Source organism: Procambarus clarkii, chromosome 88, assembly GCF_040958095.1.
Source record: "Procambarus clarkii isolate CNS0578487 chromosome 88, FALCON_Pclarkii_2.0, whole genome shotgun sequence".
NCBI lineage: Eukaryota > Metazoa > Arthropoda > Malacostraca > Decapoda > Cambaridae > Procambarus > Procambarus clarkii.
The window spans coordinates 20,572,189-20,591,317 of NC_091237.1; the positions used below are offsets into that span (position 1 = coordinate 20,572,189).

Consider the following 19,129-nt stretch of genomic DNA (forward strand, 5'->3'; position numbering starts at 1 on the left):
CTTACTTTAACAAAAAAAGTTCAAAATCTAAACATGTGAGTTGAAAATACTAAAATCATTAAGTGATTAGTCGTTGTAATGAACAAATCATTTTAACTCGACTATTGTCAGGAATATAATGCAACCACAGTCTAATGTCAGTCAACTGACATTCTCATAACTCAGATATGTTATATTGGCTTCTTAACATGATGTACTATGCTGTAATTGCCCAAAACTGTTAAAAAAATTAGTCTAAAATAAGAATTTTCTTCTCATCTGATGCTTAAATAATATTAGCTCATCTAATGCAGAAATATGACTGGTAAAACAAATGTTAGGCTTTCCAGCCCTAGAATATGATCGGTAAAATTGAAGAATGAGAGAAAGTAGTAAAAGACTGAAAAAGATCTGTTCAACTGAACTGAAAAGATCAGTTTCATTTAATTCTGGAATATTTTGTATATTTGTACATGCCATTTTCTGGTTTTAAATGTAAATTTAATTACTGTATACTGTACTAAATGTCAGGATAATGCAGTGGCTTTTTTCTTTTAAGAGTGGGAAAAGCAACAAAAATGTCAAAATACCAGCCCTATGAATACTGTATCGCATTTTAAATATTTTTTTATTTTTATCACGATCAATGCATGAAAGGCCCTGTTATTGTCTTTAGAAACAGTATTTGTCAGTGTATAAACTGAATCTTCAGGCGAGAGGCACACAAGAAACTGAGATAATGACAAAGGCAAAATGGCAAAACTGCCATTCAAAGACTGAATAGGCTCCTGAAGAATGGAAGGCAGATAAAGGTGAAGAAAAAAAAAAAGTCTGCTTCAACTTGAGGCAAGGGAAATATTTACCTTAATAGCATGTAAGGAGACATGTTGTCACGACCTAATGATAGGAGGCTGTAGTATAGGTCATGAGATAGCACTCGACAATGATCGAAGACAGAAATGGCATGGCTACTGCCACAGAAATTGTTTCCTAACATACCTCACTCAAAATATATTTCATCAATTATTCAATAAATTTTGTAAGGAAAAGAGTCTAAGTTTACTGAAGTTGTCACCTATAATAAAATCCTGTGCAGACCTGCATCAGTAATATCAAATTTAGAGACTTTAGGCACAAATCGTCACCACTAACCTACAGAGGGCTGGCTCTCTGCAGAGGGTGATGTCACAATGTTTGAGCAAGTATATACCACCACCATGCTTCTTCGCAGTAGGACCAGGAGTTAGAGACAAATCAAAATGAACAGAAACACCCCCATCAATGCACATGTTAATGCACAGCTTGTGGTACTGGAGTTGCTCCACATTATACTGTAGACCCTCACAAATGGCCAACAGTCAATGCAAGCGAGTCAAACTGTGAGAAATGCATTCCTTGGAAACCATGTGAACAACAAATCTGCTTAAAATGAACTTAATAACATGTCGGAAAATAGGAATAGGTTCCAGAGGCCTCCAAAAACATAACAAAATCACTCCATTCAATAATAAATTTGTAATAAGCAAAAAAGTACAACAACTAATGTTAATAGTCTATTATCACAGTGATTCATTTAATAATAAAGATAGGATATTAGTTGGTCTGTATTCTGGAACCCTTTAACACCCATTCATACTCCTTCCATAATTTCCTCCAAACAGCATTAATTGTGCTGTGTTCCATTTCTGTTCCACACACACACACACTGAATGTTCTGAACTGCATCACAAGAACCAAACTACAGTACATAACTACATAAACAGGCAGTCATGCAATGAGATCAGCAGGAAAAGCAAGCAGAGGACTTGACAATCAAATGGATGTACCAAGCATAACAACCCTTTCCAATTAAAGATTAATATTTCTCTAATAAACAAATTTTATATACTGTACTGTAATGACTAAAATATTAATAATATTGAGTACTTACCGCACATAAAAAATACTATTTCTGAAGTAGTCTTGAATTAATATTGCTTGGAGTGCCAACATACCGTGTTGGTCACCTGCTGATTTTACTCTAATGGGTGGACAAAGAACAGTTATTATGTTCTGTGAGGCTTACCTGTTTGTAAAGTTCCAGCTTATTAATTGCGGATAATGATATACTGTAGACACACAGTTTGGTAGATTCCAATAGACAGAGGTAGAAGGACGTTTGAAGTTACAAAAACAAAAGCAGAGGGGAGGGAGGGGGGAGAAGGGAACAATTGTGAATCTTGAGAAACACCAGCAGCTGCCCTGCATGTCAGGTGTGTTTCCATTCAACACAATAGCAAAACTTGCCCACCACAGATGCTTGTTGCACCAACACTAGTTTGTGAATTTACTGCACATGATTAGAACTTTTGGAGCAAATTCTATGTGGGGATGGCCAGCACTTCCGCTACCAATAGCAGAAGCACTAAATCCTAAGGAGTGGCTGTGTTATCTGACAATGTATTAAGTGGCATTACAACTTCTGTCACTAAAGCAGTGTTCCTTGAATGTGGCATGGCATCAACACAGCCAGACATCTACAAACCAAAAATAACCTAAAACCCTGAGTGATCTATAAACAGTCTGTGCCGAGCACAATCTACTGTAGATGTTTGAAGCACTCACTCACTTATCACCTGTGTATGGTGGGGACAGCACAAAGGTTAAAGGTACACAAGGGTAAAATTCTAACTTTTATTTGATAAGAATATAAACTTTACTTTTCAACTAAAAAATCTTCTCATCTAGATAAAAAATTTGTTTTTGCAGTTCACTGAGGTTAATAAAATCTCATAATTTTACCAGTTTACCAAAAATGCTGATGCAGCAATCTTACTTGTACGATCTACTTATGTGTTTTTTATTTAATGCATTATATAATTAACCAACTCTTAAGAGTATGAAATATATATAATACATCATAAAGGGTACTTCATGTTTCCTGGGAGTAAAATTGGGGTTGAACCTTTAGGACATCCAGCATCTCCCCCAAAGCCTAAGGTTTTGGTTATTACATTTCAACATACACATACGCAATATATATTCACTATACTCTGCCTTCAGTAAATATGATCTTAGTTTCAATCAATCCTTGCTACACAGGATCCACATAACACAATCTTTATTATACACATACTTTACTACACACCATTTTTATTACAAGTTTACAAGCAATTGTCTACATTTTGTATTACCATTACCATTCCATTTGATTGTACTGTATTTGTTTTCCCATATTAGCTATTATTAGCATTTTAATAGTAAATATATATAAAAATAGGATTTTTTCATTCTGATTTATAAATGGCCATGAAGGGTAATTACCTAAGTGTAGTTACAGGATGAGAGCTACACTCACAATGTTTCATCTTCCCAGCCCCTTTTGTCATACAGTACTGTATAACGCTTTGAAACTACTGTATTGACGGTTTTGGCGCACACCACCTTCTCACTTAACTTGTTCTAACTGTCTACCACTCTGTGAAAGTGAATTTTATTTTATTTCTTTGACAGTTTTGTTTAGTTAGCTTAAATCTATGACCACTTGTTCTTGAAGTCCAAATTCTTAAGAATTCTTCCTTGTCAAGTTTATCAATTGCAAATAATATTTTGTATGTAGTGATCATATCGTCTCTTTTTATCTTCTATCTTTTAACTTTGGCATATTTAATGCCTCTAACCTCTCCTCATAGCTCTTGTCTTTCAGTTCTGGAAGCCACTTAGTTGATGTTTTTGCACTTTTACCAGTTTGTTGATGTACATACAACTGCTGCATTTTCCAACTTTGGTTTCACAAAATTTGTGAACAATTTCTTTAGTATTTCACCATCGCTGTATATTTAAAAGCATTTCTGAAACTGGAAACCATAGCATTGGCTCCTTGCACAATGTTCTTTATGTGGTCTTGTGTGTTGTATGGTGATCTTTCATGCACTCTCATTATTCATGGTTGTTTATAACTTTCTTTTGATAACTTTTTTTTCTTTTTATAACTCTTCTTATCAAAGAGTAGAAATATGTATGCAAGCAAAAGTAATGTGGCCAGACCAGGTAGAAAAAATAGATACCAAAATATGGACAAAATAGGCAATATGATATAGAAAAAGTGATCATGGCTGAGGTGTGATAAGGCAGGTATGACTTTGTTACTGGTATTTAGATCCTCACGGAAAAGATTGAGTGGAAAATTCAGGGGTTTGTACATTAACCACTGGACTGTGCTGGCCGAGAAAACTCGTTTAGCAAAAACTGTGCAGGCCTAGAAAACACCAATCAAAGATTTCGTACCAATTCAAAACGCGAATGGTAGGTTGGATACGAATGGACTCCTGGGACCTCCAGTGAGAGGTAGCCATCTTGAAAAAAATCCCAACTTTCCCTAAGGCTGTTGGCTGAATCAGTTTTGAATGAGCACTCATGGGTGGCGCACGCGCCTCTGGCTCCCAATCCCATTGGACGCGGTGTTGAAAGATCGATCTCTGTCAGTGAAATTCAAACCTTATTGTTTGAAGAACATAAGGGGTCAAGATATTGATGAAGCTAGGCACAATAAGGACCTAACACAAGGGTCTGATACAAGTGATACAGCACCGACGAGGACAATACAGCAAGCTTATCCAGTAGTGGCTGAGCGCCACCCATGACCACCTGTGTCATCTCCAATTTTTATAGATGATTATAGATGAATCGTTTTCTGGGATCAATGATAATGTGTCTGATACAGGTAGCATAGACGTACAGTGTGTTAGCGGTTTCCATGGTGGTGTTTATTGCCATTTGTGGTGGTGGCAATATAAGGAACACGGGTGAATTCACTAGGGAGGACTGTAATAATTTTGTAACACACAAACCACAATTTGATGATTCTGATGTTGGTGTTGCATCCACTTTCCCATATACAGGTGAAGATATGAGTTATATCAGGACAGAATTTTGTCATTGAACTTTTCCTAGATCTTTCCAAGAATACAGTACCTGGATTTTCTCAATCCTACCTTACAAAGCGCTCTTTTTGAGAATAGTTGAATCTCTTCCCAAATACACTGTACCTGAATCTCTTCAATCCTACCTTAAAAGTGATCTTTTCAGGACTACCTTACACTTCACAAGCTTGGCTACATACCACCTACAGGTATTAAAGTAAAGGGTGTATGTGAGTGTGTTATTTGCAAGCACACAAAATGAAGAACAGGAAGCAAAAATCTGTTTGTACCTGGTGCATTGAATGCGAAGTTGCGATGTGTACCATGGACTGCTTCTTTGATTATAACTCACTTCCGAAGTACTGAGTGTATAATACATTGTGTGACGGTATAAAGTGTGTGAAGTATACATATTGTAAATATATTGAATACTGAACAGGTAATATTGAGTCAATGAACATTTGTTGTGGACACATTAGTGACACATGTATCACAATTCCATTGAACATTATGAACTTTTTACTGTATATATTGAACATTGTAAAGGACAGAAATGTGCATCATATATGATAAAAACTAATCATAAAGCAGTGAAAATACATAGAAAAAATAGCTGAAATATATTGGTGGCAACTCGAGAGGCTTGAATGGCCCGCATGATCGCCTCTGAGAGCTTCACACACGGGCGAACAGCCAGTCACGCACCCACTTTGTCCATGTCCCCACACCCAAAGTGGAATTTGTTATTTTTTTTTATATGTACATGTTCAGGAAAGGTAATTTAACATTTTACAAAAAAACTAAATTTTTTGCGAACACTTGATTTTCAGCGCACAGCCAGAATGTCACAATAAACGCGGCACATAACAGAGGTTAAAGATGAGTTTAATTAGGCAGCTTACAGGTACTATACAATACCGTGTAAAGTACGTATATAAACAAATAATTTTGTAATATATTTTTGTGTTTAAAAATGCACAAAGATATGTTCTATCATTTTGAAACAAAAAAACTAAAAAATATTTGTATATAAAAATGATAGAATCTGTATTATTCATGAATCCGGTTAAGTTGAAACAATTTCATTCAGCTTTTCGAAGTAGAAAATGGAAGAACAATTCTAGGAAAGTGGGGATGAAAAATTAGAAAAGATTCAATTAAAAAAAATATTGTACATAAAGAAGTTTTCTGTAATTGGCACAAATTAAATAAAATACTCAACTATACAGTCATCGTCGGTCAAATATAACTTGAAGAAACTGATGAAAAATAGCAGAACTTGTGTGCAATGGATTTCCAGCAGAGGAATTCAGCACAAATCGATCCAGTCGAGCATAATTATACTTGAATATGTAAAAACATGTTCCATGTGGATAGCGCGCAGGACTCTTAATTCTGTGGCGCGGGTTCGATTCCCGCACGAGGCAGAAACAAATGGGCAAAGTTTCTTTCACCCTGAATGCCCCTGTTACCTAGCAGTAAATAGGTACCTGGGAGTTAGTCAGCTGTCACGGGCTGCTTCCTGGGGGTGGAGGCCTGGTCGAGGACTGGGCCGCAGGGACACTAAAGCCCCGAAATCATCTCAAGATAACAAGCAAATAAAGTAAGTAATTATCAATAGACGGCACCAAACCGACAAGCAAATAAAATAAAAGTCTGTATAATAATGATAATGACCATGGAAGAGAGTGGTCTCCTCACTGGTGCTCATACTGTCGTTCACTATATAATCAATAACCTGTGTACAAGGTTACCTCTACTTTGTGGCTACCACGTGGTGACTCCAGGAGTCAGTGCCCTTGAAGATCACTCCCTGACCTGGCCTCCTGGTTAACTGCTCAATCAGGTTATTAGTTATCACAGCTATCAGTTCTGAAAATCCCTACAGCACTGATGCTCAGATAACCATTGGTGGAGTTTTATAAAATTAGCTCTTAACCCATGGACAGCAGCTATGAAAAAAAATGGTCATGTTGCATATGTGCAAAAAAAAAAAAAAAAATCAAATTTTTTTATTATGGAATTATTAATTTGTATGCATAATGTAAGAAAGAAACACACACAAAAAGGTGTATATTTATCCTTTCACTTGACGGAGATGCTCTGCAAGGCTGCATCTGGCACCTATCAACAATTTGCTGGTGCTTCCTGTTTTATCCTCGGATGTTTCACTGGTTGTTTTATCACTTGTTTTTATTTTTATTTGTTTTATTTACATCCACAGAGCTATTATATCCACATTTGTATGATACATGTAAACCCCCAGACAATAATTGTTTAAATCGTCATATAACGACGACCCCCATTACCCCTAGTAAAATTCACGACAATAACCACATTCATAATCATGAAAAGGTAGCAAAAAAATTTTCAAGGGTCAAGGTAAACTCATTACATCCACATAGACCTATTACATATATCCTGATTTGCATCACACGTGTAAATCCCAAACAATAATTGTTTAAATCATTATATGATGATAATCATAATTCCCCAGGAATCATCATGTGATGATAACTGTTGTCTAAAGGTTAAGCACAATAACAGGTCTGCATGTAATTATCCTAATATTTAGAAGGTACTGAAAAGCCTTTTGGGGGTAAAATATGTTTATAGACTTATCACACCCAACTTTTTGATGGGGGTTATTTTTCAAACTCTTCTGTACTTCTTTCTACTCATACACAATCCCAATGTCAATGTCATAAAAGTGGGTAGTTCTTCAGTGTAGGAGCTCACTGACCAAGTATCTGGGGGCCCCTTTTATCACTCTTGTTCTCTTTGATTTAATATGGTAAGTTATGTACCAAGCCTGGAAGGCTACATAGCACCGTCCGTGTCACGGAATATTCAAAAGTTACATATGACTGTGACAAAGTACTTTGCAGTACATTTAAAAAAGTCAAGTCAAATCTTTTAATATATGGTTTGGTTTACTTTAGAACACAAAAATTAGTATAGCACAAGTTTAAATTGGCAACATCTGGACCAGATTGTAATTACCATTTATTCAATATATTCCTTAATTACAGTTATAGGTAAAATAATGTCTTGAGAAGAAACAAAATGGATTACCTTGGAGTTTATTGCAAATCTACTTTATTGAATATGTTTTGAGGCAGCAAGGCCAAGAATATTTTGTCTGCATGAGTGGGTACACAAAATTATATCATTCATGCCAATATACTCAACATAAGGCACTGCAAACTGTGAGAATATTAAACACAAAACCTATAAAAATTTAAATTACATTTGCACACATGCTAAACCAAATTTCGTTTTAAAAAAAAATCTTATTTGCAGCACAGCAAGTTATCTTAGTTGTTTTATAATAAAAATGGATAAATAAAATATTATAGCTATGCATAAAAAAATTTAAGTTATATTTCAAAGGAAAGTCTGAATTGCAAAATTTTTGCACCAGACATCTTGCTAATTTTGTTTTTTAAAGAGACAAAAAATATAGTGACAAAAATATATAGTTTACATATTTGCATAACTGATACTCAGTTACACCTTGCAAGCTTCTATCTTGATTACTGTGACACAGTAATTACACATTAAAAATACTGTGTGTGTTAAAGTGACTCAATTTAGGGAATATGAAATAAAATGCCAGTTCATAAACCAGCTTAATAAAGCACTGAAAACTTTCTTACTTGGGTAACAAAAACACACAGATGACAGTATACTAGTTATTAATTGATTCAGAGACTCAATTCTCTTAAAGTTCAGAGAGCTAGAAATGTAAAAAAAGTTACTCATAGTTTAAAGTCCAAATCTATGATATGCAATAAATGGATTTCAATGACAGCTTCTCCTCTCTCCTTGCCATTAAATTACCAAACAAAGAGTGTTAAAACTCTCCAGAAATCTAACCAAGCCATAATAAAGAAATTTTTACTGTACTTAGGGAAATCCATCACACACAAATATAGGCCACACTGGATAGGAAAGACAGGGAAGGGGAGTGTCTTCTCTCCCTTGGAACACGTACATGAGAGCATGCACACTATTTTCATGACAATTTAAAAATAAATAAAAAATGCGGCAAGATTGTGACCTGGCTCAAAACACTGCTGGCACAGAAATTGAAGATTCTCTCAAACTCACAGGAATAAGAGAACTTGTGAATCGCCATATTAAGAATAAAATTTGCTAAAATAATAAGCAAAACAAATTAACACAATATGGTAATATTAAATATTTGCATTAGCAAATATATGTAAGTTGATTTTCTCCAAATGTATGTGTTGTATTGCTTGCTAGCTACAACTTTCCAATGTTAACATTTTTATAACATGGAATTTAACACAATGATTTACTTCACAAATAAAATTAAAAATATATTCTGACTCATGGCCTTCGACAGACTGGAATATCCAAATCTTTTTGAGATCCATCATATGGTTATATACTATTGTCTTTTGTCTTGTGCATCAACATATGGTTTTTCAGAGAGACCTTATGTGCAGCTTGATACGGACAGAATGTACATAAGTAAGGCTTATCTCCAGTATGTCTACGTAAATGAACATTCAGTGAACTTCTCTGTGAAGCACTATAGGGACAGAATGTACAAGTGTATGGTTTTTCTCCTGTGTGGAGATTGATGTGCTCCTTCAAGAGCTCTTTTCTTGTTGTACCATAAGAGCAATAAGGGCATGAAAATGGTCTCTCGCCAGTGTGTTTCAAAGTATGCCTCCTGAGTTTAAACGAGTCAGTTGTGCTGTAGGTACAGTGGGGACACTGATGCACCTTGCTGGCAGAAGTGAGGCCCTGCCATTCTCCTGTAGTTCTTCTCCCATCAGTCCACTGAGAGTTAGTCTCCCGCTCCACCTGCAGAGGAGGCTTCATCTTACTTATTGAAATGTACAGATGGAATCATATAGCTTTTTGAGTTATCTCCACCAATTGCAATCTTCAAAATAAAATAACACAATGAGCACATAAAAATGTTATAAAATGAAACCAAAATAACACAATTATTGTATAAGTTACTGGTACCTTGTACAGTAATACAATTATTGTACAATATATTTATTACTGGAAAATAATTTAGTTAACAATTTCAATCAAATGCAGACTTTTCCCCTTCAGTTTCTATTTATGTGTATAAGGTCTACTAAAGCTTAATATTCTTTATACTCCACAAAGGAATTGATCAATAACAGATCCTTATCTTATTTATGCCATATATCTAGCATTTTGTAAAAGTAACTGGAAATTTGTATAATATAATCTGCTGCCAATTTGTGAAGGCAAATCATAAAATTTTACAATAATAAGCTGGTAAAGTGGAATAAACTAACAAAACTTTAAGCAATATTTAACATGTTTCATGTATGTAGGCCTACTATGTACTGATGAGAAAATATTAAGAAAGAATTTCACCAAGTATGAGCTTAATGTGCTTAAAATATTTAAGGTAAATAATAAATACTGTACTGTTATTAACTTTTACACATGCCATGGTATACAGAGAGATACACGCATGAACACGAACTCTAACCAATGCACACACTTATTATTATTATGTGAGAGATTACGGTAAGAGCTGACAAAGATAAATACCGATTGTTGGTACTGGGGGACTTCAACGTTAAGGCAATAGAATGGGAGGCCTACGAGGCAAGAACAGAGGACATTTGGACAAGCAGATTTGTAAACCTCATCTTGGAGACATTCATGTATCAACACATCAAGCAGGCCACCAGAATGAGGGAAGGGAATGTTCCGCCAGTACTGGATCTAGTATTCACCAGGTAAGAACAAGAGATATTTGACATCCAATACCTTCCTCCCTTGGGAAAAAGTGATCACGTCCTCTTGGACATTAAATACGCTATGCGATATAATCTAGTAGAGAATGGGGACAGTGAAACGACTGTTAAACTAGGTTTCAAGAGAGGACGCTATGGGGAACTTCAAAAAAAAATTTCATGTATATAATTGGACAAACTTGTTGCTAGGCAAGGAAGTAAATGAGATGTATGCCAAATTTTGCAAAATATACAATGAAGGCACACAAACATTCATACCAAAACAGAGATGCAGACCTAGGAAACAGGTTTGGTTGAAGAGAAATTGTGAGAGGGCCAGAGATCAAAAGACACAAGCATGGAATCATTATAGGAAGAGGCCAAACCCCCAAACATACCAGCGATACAAAGACGCAAGAAACAACTATAGGTCAATAAGGAGAGAGGCAGAGATGAACTTTAAGAACGTTATAACAGACAAATGTAAATCAGATCCAGGCCTTTTCTATAAATTCATTAAAAGCAAGCTGCAGGTAAAGGATAATATTCAGAGGTTGAAAATGGGGAACAGATACACAGAAAATGAAAAGGAAATGTGTGAAACATTATATGAAAACTTCCAAAGTGTGTTTGTACAAAATGAGATCTTCAGAGAACCAGACACAATAAGAATTCCAGAAAACAGCACAGAACACATAGAGGTGTCTAGAGACAAAGTGAAACAAATGCTCGTGGAGCTAAATAAGAACAAAGCAATTGGTCCAGATGGAGTTTCACCATGGGTTCTGAGAGAATGTGCACCTGAGCTCAGCATTCCACTTCAGCTGATTTTTCAGACATCCCTGTGTACAGGAGTCGTAACAGATGTGTGGAAAAAGGCTAACATAGTTCCAATCTACAAAAGTGGCAGCAGGGAAGAGCATTAAATATGCCAAAACTAGAAGATAAAAGAAAAAGAGGTGATATGCTGTTCATGACTTTTGTGTGACCAAAATTGAAATATGCAGCAGTTGTGTGATGCCCATATCTCAAAAAGCACACTAATAAATTAGAAAAGGTGCAAAAGCATGCTACAAAATGGCTTCCGGAACTGAGAAACAAGAGTTACAGAGGGGCTAGAGGCATTAAATATGCCAAAGCTAGGAGACAGAAGAAAAAGAGGCAATATGATCACCAATAAACTTTGTTGTATGATTTACAAAGCTTTTTTGTAACTAAACACTATAACTGCTAATAATCTTAAACAAATTGATAATGATAGGGCTGTAAATGTACAACATGACTGAAAATGCAATTATTGCCCTGCTGGGTAATTATACACTACCATTTTGTTTTACTTAACTAAATTACCTAATGTATTCTTTACATTCACACAAGACATTTCTAGTGATTATATTAGGTAAATATTTGTATTTATATTGCACAAAAATATAAAGTTAACTGCCTTTCTGTTATTCAAATACATTGTTTGCTTCCTCTGTCTTCTGTCAATAGATAATTTTTAAAGGTTCACAAAGTGAACTTTTTTTCATTGACAGCAAATAAATTAAATATGCAGCAGTATGCACATACAGTATAATAATAATAATTATAATAATTATGACTGGCAATGATACCTAAATATGGTGTTGACAATTGTAAATAAAGTACTATGAAGTTATGTGCATAAGGGTCTCTTAAATATGCCCTACATAAGATGAGGCTGCAAACCTTTAAAATGTCATTTTCATAAGCAGGCAGGCAATTGAAAGTTACAGAAAGGCTTCACAAGGTAATATAGCTACAATATCTTTCAAATGTAAATTAAACAGATACGTAATGTTAGAAAGTTAAGATTCTATACAGCATACACTGTACTGTACATTCAAAGTTATTTTCCTTAGAACACAATTAAAATGAAGTGATGCATATAATAATTATAATGTATGAATATGTGTTGCACTACAATTGTTACAATACACAACAGTCTCACTGATGGGTTCGCAAATGACACTTCAAAGTACCCTTCCTTGCAGCACGATAGTGACAATAGGGGCATGCATACGGTTTCTCTCCAGTATGTCTCCGAATGTGATTTTTTAATGCAATTCTATGTGAAGCAGTGTATGGACAGTGAGGACAAGAATACGGCCTCTCTCCAGTGTGAGTATTAATATGCTCCTTTAACACATCTTTCGTTGTTGTCCTATATGAACAAAATGAACAAGCAAATGGCCTCTCCCCAGTATGCTTTAAAATATGTCTTTTTAAATTAGATAATTCATTTGTGCTGTAGGTACAATAAGAGCACTGGTGCACCTTGGTGGTAGTGAAGAGGCCTTGCCAGTCCTCTGTAGGTCTTCGCCCATCACATGGCTCACAGTTTCTCTCTCGTTCCACCTGAAGAGGAGGCTTCATCTTACTTCTTTTGGTTATAAGTTAAAAAATGTAAGCACCAAAACTAGAAAAATATTAACGTCTTAAAGTTTAAAACTTCGGTGAATCAGTGTAGTGTACAAAAAAGTCTTTCAAATAACACATACAAGTTTTAGAAATTTTGTCAAGATGTAAACTTACTACTTAATTTCCAAATATTTTATTCCAACAAGCAATTTACTGTACTGTATAGTCATAAAGAATAAAATCTCTAAATTGCTGAAACTAATTACAATATACAGTACTCTAGGGCTGTTTTATTCCCAATAAGGACTACAAAATTATTTATACATTGCTAAGATATTATACTGCACATGGTATGTGGTATAATCTGGGGTGTCTTGCTGCGTTATACATCCTTACACATCCTCTGACAATCACAGTTTGAACCATGGTCAGTTAGGTTTTTAATTCTAGATGCTCCTCCAAAGTTAAATTCTTTGTAAGAAACTAGACTATAGGTATGACATTAACCTAAACACAGGCGATATTTCATGTGGCTAGATTGCCATATGAAAACTAAAAGAAAACAATAAAAAATCCTTCCCCCTGACTAGTTAGTGTGGTGAAACTAAATCACATACGAGAAGATAAGGAGACGAAGACGTTTCGGTCTGTCCCGGACCATTATCAAGTCGTTTGTGATGGGAGGGAGGGAGGCACGGGCATTAAGTAAGGCAAGAGAGAAACATCGTCTCCTTATCTTCAGCTGACATAAACACCAGGAAGGTGACAGCAGGAGCACCAATTACCACCTTGTCCAAGTACATATACATATACACATGACCGGACAATAGGAGAATAGCATTTATCCTTTACACTTAGATAATTACATATACACAACCAACAAATTATGTGAAATGCTTTAAAGAACTCTGAAAAAGAAAAATATCTAGGGGTGGTTGTTGATAGTACTGTTATCAGAGGACTACATAACACTGTGTGATGAGCTTATGCTGCACTTTCAAACTTCAGAATATACTGTATGCACATTGAAATATTAAAGAAATTGTTCACGACTTTCGTAAAACAAAAAATGGGAACTTAGTGCCCATAACAACTTAAGTGCACATCAAATGGAAAAGGCTAAAAAACATGCAACTAAATGACTTCCAGAACTGAACAACAAGATCTATGAGGATAGGCTAAAGGTGATAATTATATATGGAAGCTAGAAGAAACAAGAAAAACAGACGATATGATCACTACATGCAAAATAATAACAGGAATCAACAAAATTGAGAAAGAAGAATTCTTGAAACCTGCATCTTCAAGAACAAGAGGTCATAGATAATTTATCAAAAGAAAATGTTAAGACAGTGTAACTATATAAAACATGGTCACATACCCAAGGTAAGGAAACAAAGCTTTCAAAAAAATATTAGTGTTCTCTCTTCTGCAGGCAGAGTGGTTAATGATTGGAACAAGTGAGGTGGTGGTATATTCCAAAACCACCAAGAGTTTCAAACATTATATAACAAATAGTGTTGGGAAGACGAGACATTGTGAGCGTAGCTCTCATCCTGTAACTACACTTAGGTAATTACACACATACCCTTCAAGAAGACCTGGACAGAATAAGTACTGTATATGGAGCACCACATGGCAAATGGAATTTAAAGTAAATAAATGCCATGTTATGGAATGTGGAATAGGAGAACATACCCCATGCAACCTATAAATTATGTGAGAAATCTTTAAAGAGGTCTGATAAAGAAAGAGATCTAGGGGTAGTTCTAGATAGAAAACTATCAACTGAGGATCACATTAAGAACATTGTGCGAGGGGCCTATGCCACACTTTCTAACTTCAGAATTGCTTTCAAATACATAGATGGCGAAATATTAAAAAAAAAAAAATCACGACTTTTGTTAGACCAAAGCTGGAATATACAGCAGTTGTATGGTGCCCATATCTAAAGAAGCACATCAAAAAACTGGAAAAGGTGCAAAGACATGCCACTAAGTGGCTCCCAGAACTGAAGGACAAGAGCTACGAGGAGAGGTTAGAGGCATTAAATATGCCAAAACTAGAAGACAGAAGGAAAAGAGGTGATATGATCACTACGTACAAAATAGTAACAGGAATTGATAAAATTGATAGGGAAGATTTCCTGAGACCTGGAACTTCAAAAACAAGAGGTCATAGATTTAAACTAACTAAACACAGATGCCGAAGAAATATAAGAAAATTCACTTTCGCAAACAGAGTGATAGACGGTTGGAACACGTTAGGTGAGGTGGTGGAGGCCAAGACCATCAGTAGTTTCAAAGCGTTATATGACAAAGAGTGCTGGGAAGACGGGACACCACGAGCGTAGCTCTCATCCGGTACAGTACACGCTTGGTGTTGCTTATTTCTTGTAACATTATTCTATACAGTATTGTAATCTACCATCTCAAAACCAAATAAATATTCATTGCTTAGTTAATTCAAAATTGTTTATATAGTTGTGTGATGTTAATGGTCACTAGCATGCTTGTGTGTAGTGTAGGATTTATCGAAGATAACAGATGTTAGTCAGATATACGGTACTGGGTGTTACGGAGGGTACTGACATGGGAATTTATTCCCAGATAGGTAGGCAATTACCAGAGATCACTATTGATCAAAGGAATTACCATAGCATAGCTGAAATAGCTGGTGACAAGTGAATTTTCAACTACCATTTTAAATTAAACTATCAACAGGAAGGATTAAGAATTTAGTTCCTAGAATCAGGGTCTTAAAATTTAATTGAATATAGTATATTTTTTTTAGAAATTCTACATTCTTCCAAAATGGATTGTACAGTACATATTATATTTACCTAATTAAACACCAGATTTTATTTTAGATTTTGCTTTATGTTAAAATAGTTTTATATTGTACTACATGTGGCCTCTGTATGATATCATCCAAGACATCTAAATAGTTATCGAGACTGGACTTCTTTAGATGGAAATTCAATGTGGTGGTTAGGCATAATTTAAAATAAAAAATGCTATGTAGTATAATAATTGAATTAACTAAACCATCTTTATCCCATTACAGCACAATATACAAGATGCTTCCATAGGTGACTAAGAACAATAGTCTTTCTTTTTATAGTCTCACACTGTTCAAATTATCTAAACACTAATACATAATACTGCACTTTAAATGCACAAGAAATTTTGGACTGCCATTAGAAATAACAGTGTAATTTCTACTCTAGCATTTGCATAAAACTAAAATTGAGTGGGAAGCTAAATAATACTGCACTGTATTTAAATAACATATAATGTTTATTTTCTTAACTGTAATAAGCAAACTTATACTGCATATAAAATGTAATTTTTTAATTAGGCTTTGATTAAAGGGGTAGTTGTCAAACACTGGCTATAACATAAAAAAAAACAGTGTGAGTACTGTCCATGTTTTATCTTGACACAGATTTTGAAGAAGCAGAACTTTGCAGCTTTCAATTATATAGAAACTATGACATAAATGTAAATTTTTACTAGGTTGAATATTTTAAACTGTGTGTGTACGTAAATGAGACTTAAGAGCACATTTCTGTGCTGCTCGATATGGACACATTGTACAGGCATAAGGTTTTTCCCCTGTATGTCTGCGTATATGATTTTTTAATACAATCTTATGAGATGCTTTATAACTACAATATGGACAGGAATATGGCCTCTCCCCAGTATGAGTATTAATATGCTCCTGGAGAATTACATTTCGTGTAGTACTGTACATACAATAAGGACATGAAAAGGGTTTCTCGCCAGTGTGCTGAAAAACATGTCGCTTGAGAGCATGGCTAGTAGTAGTGCTGTAGGCACAGTGAGGACACTGGTGCACCTTGCCGACAGAGCTGAGACCTTGTCCTTCACCTGACATCCTTCTTCCATCAGTCCACTTTGCAATAGTCTCCCGCTCCATCTGTCGAGGAGGTGGCGTCTTACTTCACATTGAAATTCAAGGAATATCCTGATTTTATTCCAGTTATATTACAAAAATTATTTACTTTTCCATTGGGTATTTTCTTAAATTTCAGAGTTTTCAGAGTATAAAGCTGCAGTTATTTGCATTAAATTTCAGATATGGAACAAGTTATGCCAGAGAATTCTTGAAGAATTCTACATTTGTACTGTATTAGTCACATACCAAGTTGGCTATTGAGATAAAAATAAACTACGTAGTTAGCTTACAGGAAAACTACTATATAAATCAAATGTAAAAAAACAGTAAATTCTTATAAAACCAGCAAGTTAAATAAATTTGATATACTGTAATTGAGGAGTGAAGGAATTATATGTAGACGAGCAATCACAATAACGAGGCTGAAATATGTCGACACACTAGAAAGTGAAGGGACGCACCACACACTAGAAAGTGAAGGGACGACGACGTTTCGGTCCGTCCTGGACCATTCGAAACGTCATCGTCCCTTCACTTTCTAGTGTGTGGCTTGGTCAAGGAATTATATGATTATGAAAACACTGGAACTGTTCCATGCCCATCACCAATGAGACCATGTCTGTGGGCCTGGAGCCACTACTATGAATTAAGAAAGAAAGTACTGTACATGTATAAGTGTATCTCCCCAATTTATTTCTGTATATGAACAAATTGCTTATGAAAAATCACTGAATACAGTATACAGATGCTAAAGCTACCTAAAATTTAATTACAATATAAAAAATGGAAAAGTGATCTTGCAGTCAATGGATTAGCAAGTTGGTATGCTTAAGCACTCAGTTGCAGTACTTAAAGAGTTTTTAAAAATCTAATGAAATCATGAACTTAAATGATAATGATAATGCATAAATAAACCATGCTGACAAATTTCCAGTGGAGAAAATAGAATGATTTGTATGAATCACTGACACATATACTAAATCTGAATTAAAGATTACAGGTATATAGTATAATTATGATTGTTGAATTTATACTACAATTATGACTTTCTCTATGTAAATAACGTGAGTAAATTTTGTGTAAACCAACTCAATTATAAATGTACAACCATTTATGAATAAACTTTTTTATTATTAAATTGGGTTGTTGTCGTTGAATGAGGGGGAATGGGAGGAGGGGGGGGGGGAATGAAAGAAGATGCTGGTGGTGGTTGAAGGGAAAGCATGTGAGAGTGTGATAACAGTAAGAAGCAGATATATTACACAACTATGAGACACTATGAGACCGGGGAGCCGGTCGGCCGAGTGAACAGCACGCTGGACTTGTGATCCTGTGGTCCCGGGATCGATCCCGGGCGCCGGCGAGAAACAAGGGGCAGAGTTTCTTTCACCCTATGCCCCTGTTACCTAGCAGTAAAATAGGTACCTGGGTGTTAGTCAGCTGTCACGGGCTGCTTCCTGGGGCTGGAGGCCTGGTCGAAGACCAGGCCGCGGGGACACTAAAGCCCCAAAATCATCTCAAGATAACTACTGCTAACTTTTATATACTGTAATGCAGATATAGTATATATTTTTATATTTTTGTTCCCGAGACGTAATATTTCTTAATTGCTTATGCCTTATGCCTAAGTACATAAAGAAAATGGTTAATATTCCCCGAAAACTCTGCCTTGACCTTTGCCTGAGACAGCTTAGGGAAGACGTCTCCAAGGTACATACCTGAAAGCTGCTGACTCATGAAACAATGTATTACAGCTCTAGATAAGGGGTCGGCAGCCTTCAGGCACATTCAAGACGTCTTCCCTAAGATGCCTAGGGCAAAACTCAGAGTAAAGTTTGAGGGGAAATAATAACACTTATTAACTTGGAAACATAAGAACAGTTTAAACTTTCAAAGGTCAAAAATATTTTATATAATTTCTGAGCACAATATAATTTTTTTCAGATTACAATGTATGTAATTTATTAATCAAAACCAATGAAATTATTTTGCCATTGTTTTTAATTCCTAATTATGTGATGAAGTTAATGTGTATAAGTGGTCTGTAATTACTGTATTATCAAATCACAATTAGGTCGTTCCCCACCAGCGTTTGAACCTATTTCCAGTCAATGTTATAAGGCAGAATACAGTGTAGCTGCAACACATCTTTGAGTTGTGCCAGGAAAAATTTACATGCCATAC

The 19,129-nt window shown here is 35.3% G+C and overlaps 1 protein-coding gene across 23 annotated transcripts in view; it reads right to left on the reverse strand.

Annotated features, from left to right (window-relative positions):
• Positions 1-19,129, reverse strand: part of LOC123745767 (zinc finger and BTB domain-containing protein 14) — a 191,875-nt gene that overhangs the window by 74,867 nt on the left and 97,879 nt on the right. Inside the window, exons 6-7 of one of the 23 annotated variants that reach the window (XM_045726658.2) lie at positions 12,941-13,021; positions 2,639-9,719 (exon numbers count right to left, since the gene is read on the reverse strand). The exons of 20 other annotated variants lie outside the window; for them this stretch is intronic. In XM_045726658.2, the coding sequence (XP_045582614.2) occupies positions 9,291-9,719; positions 12,941-13,021 (510 nt within the window). In that variant the 3' untranslated portion in view covers positions 2,639-9,290. Of the gene's footprint in view, positions 1-2,638; positions 9,720-12,940; positions 13,022-16,364; positions 16,967-19,129 lie in introns of those variants that run through there. 2 more of the 23 variants (XM_045726665.2, XM_045726679.2) reach the window with 2 other exon arrangements.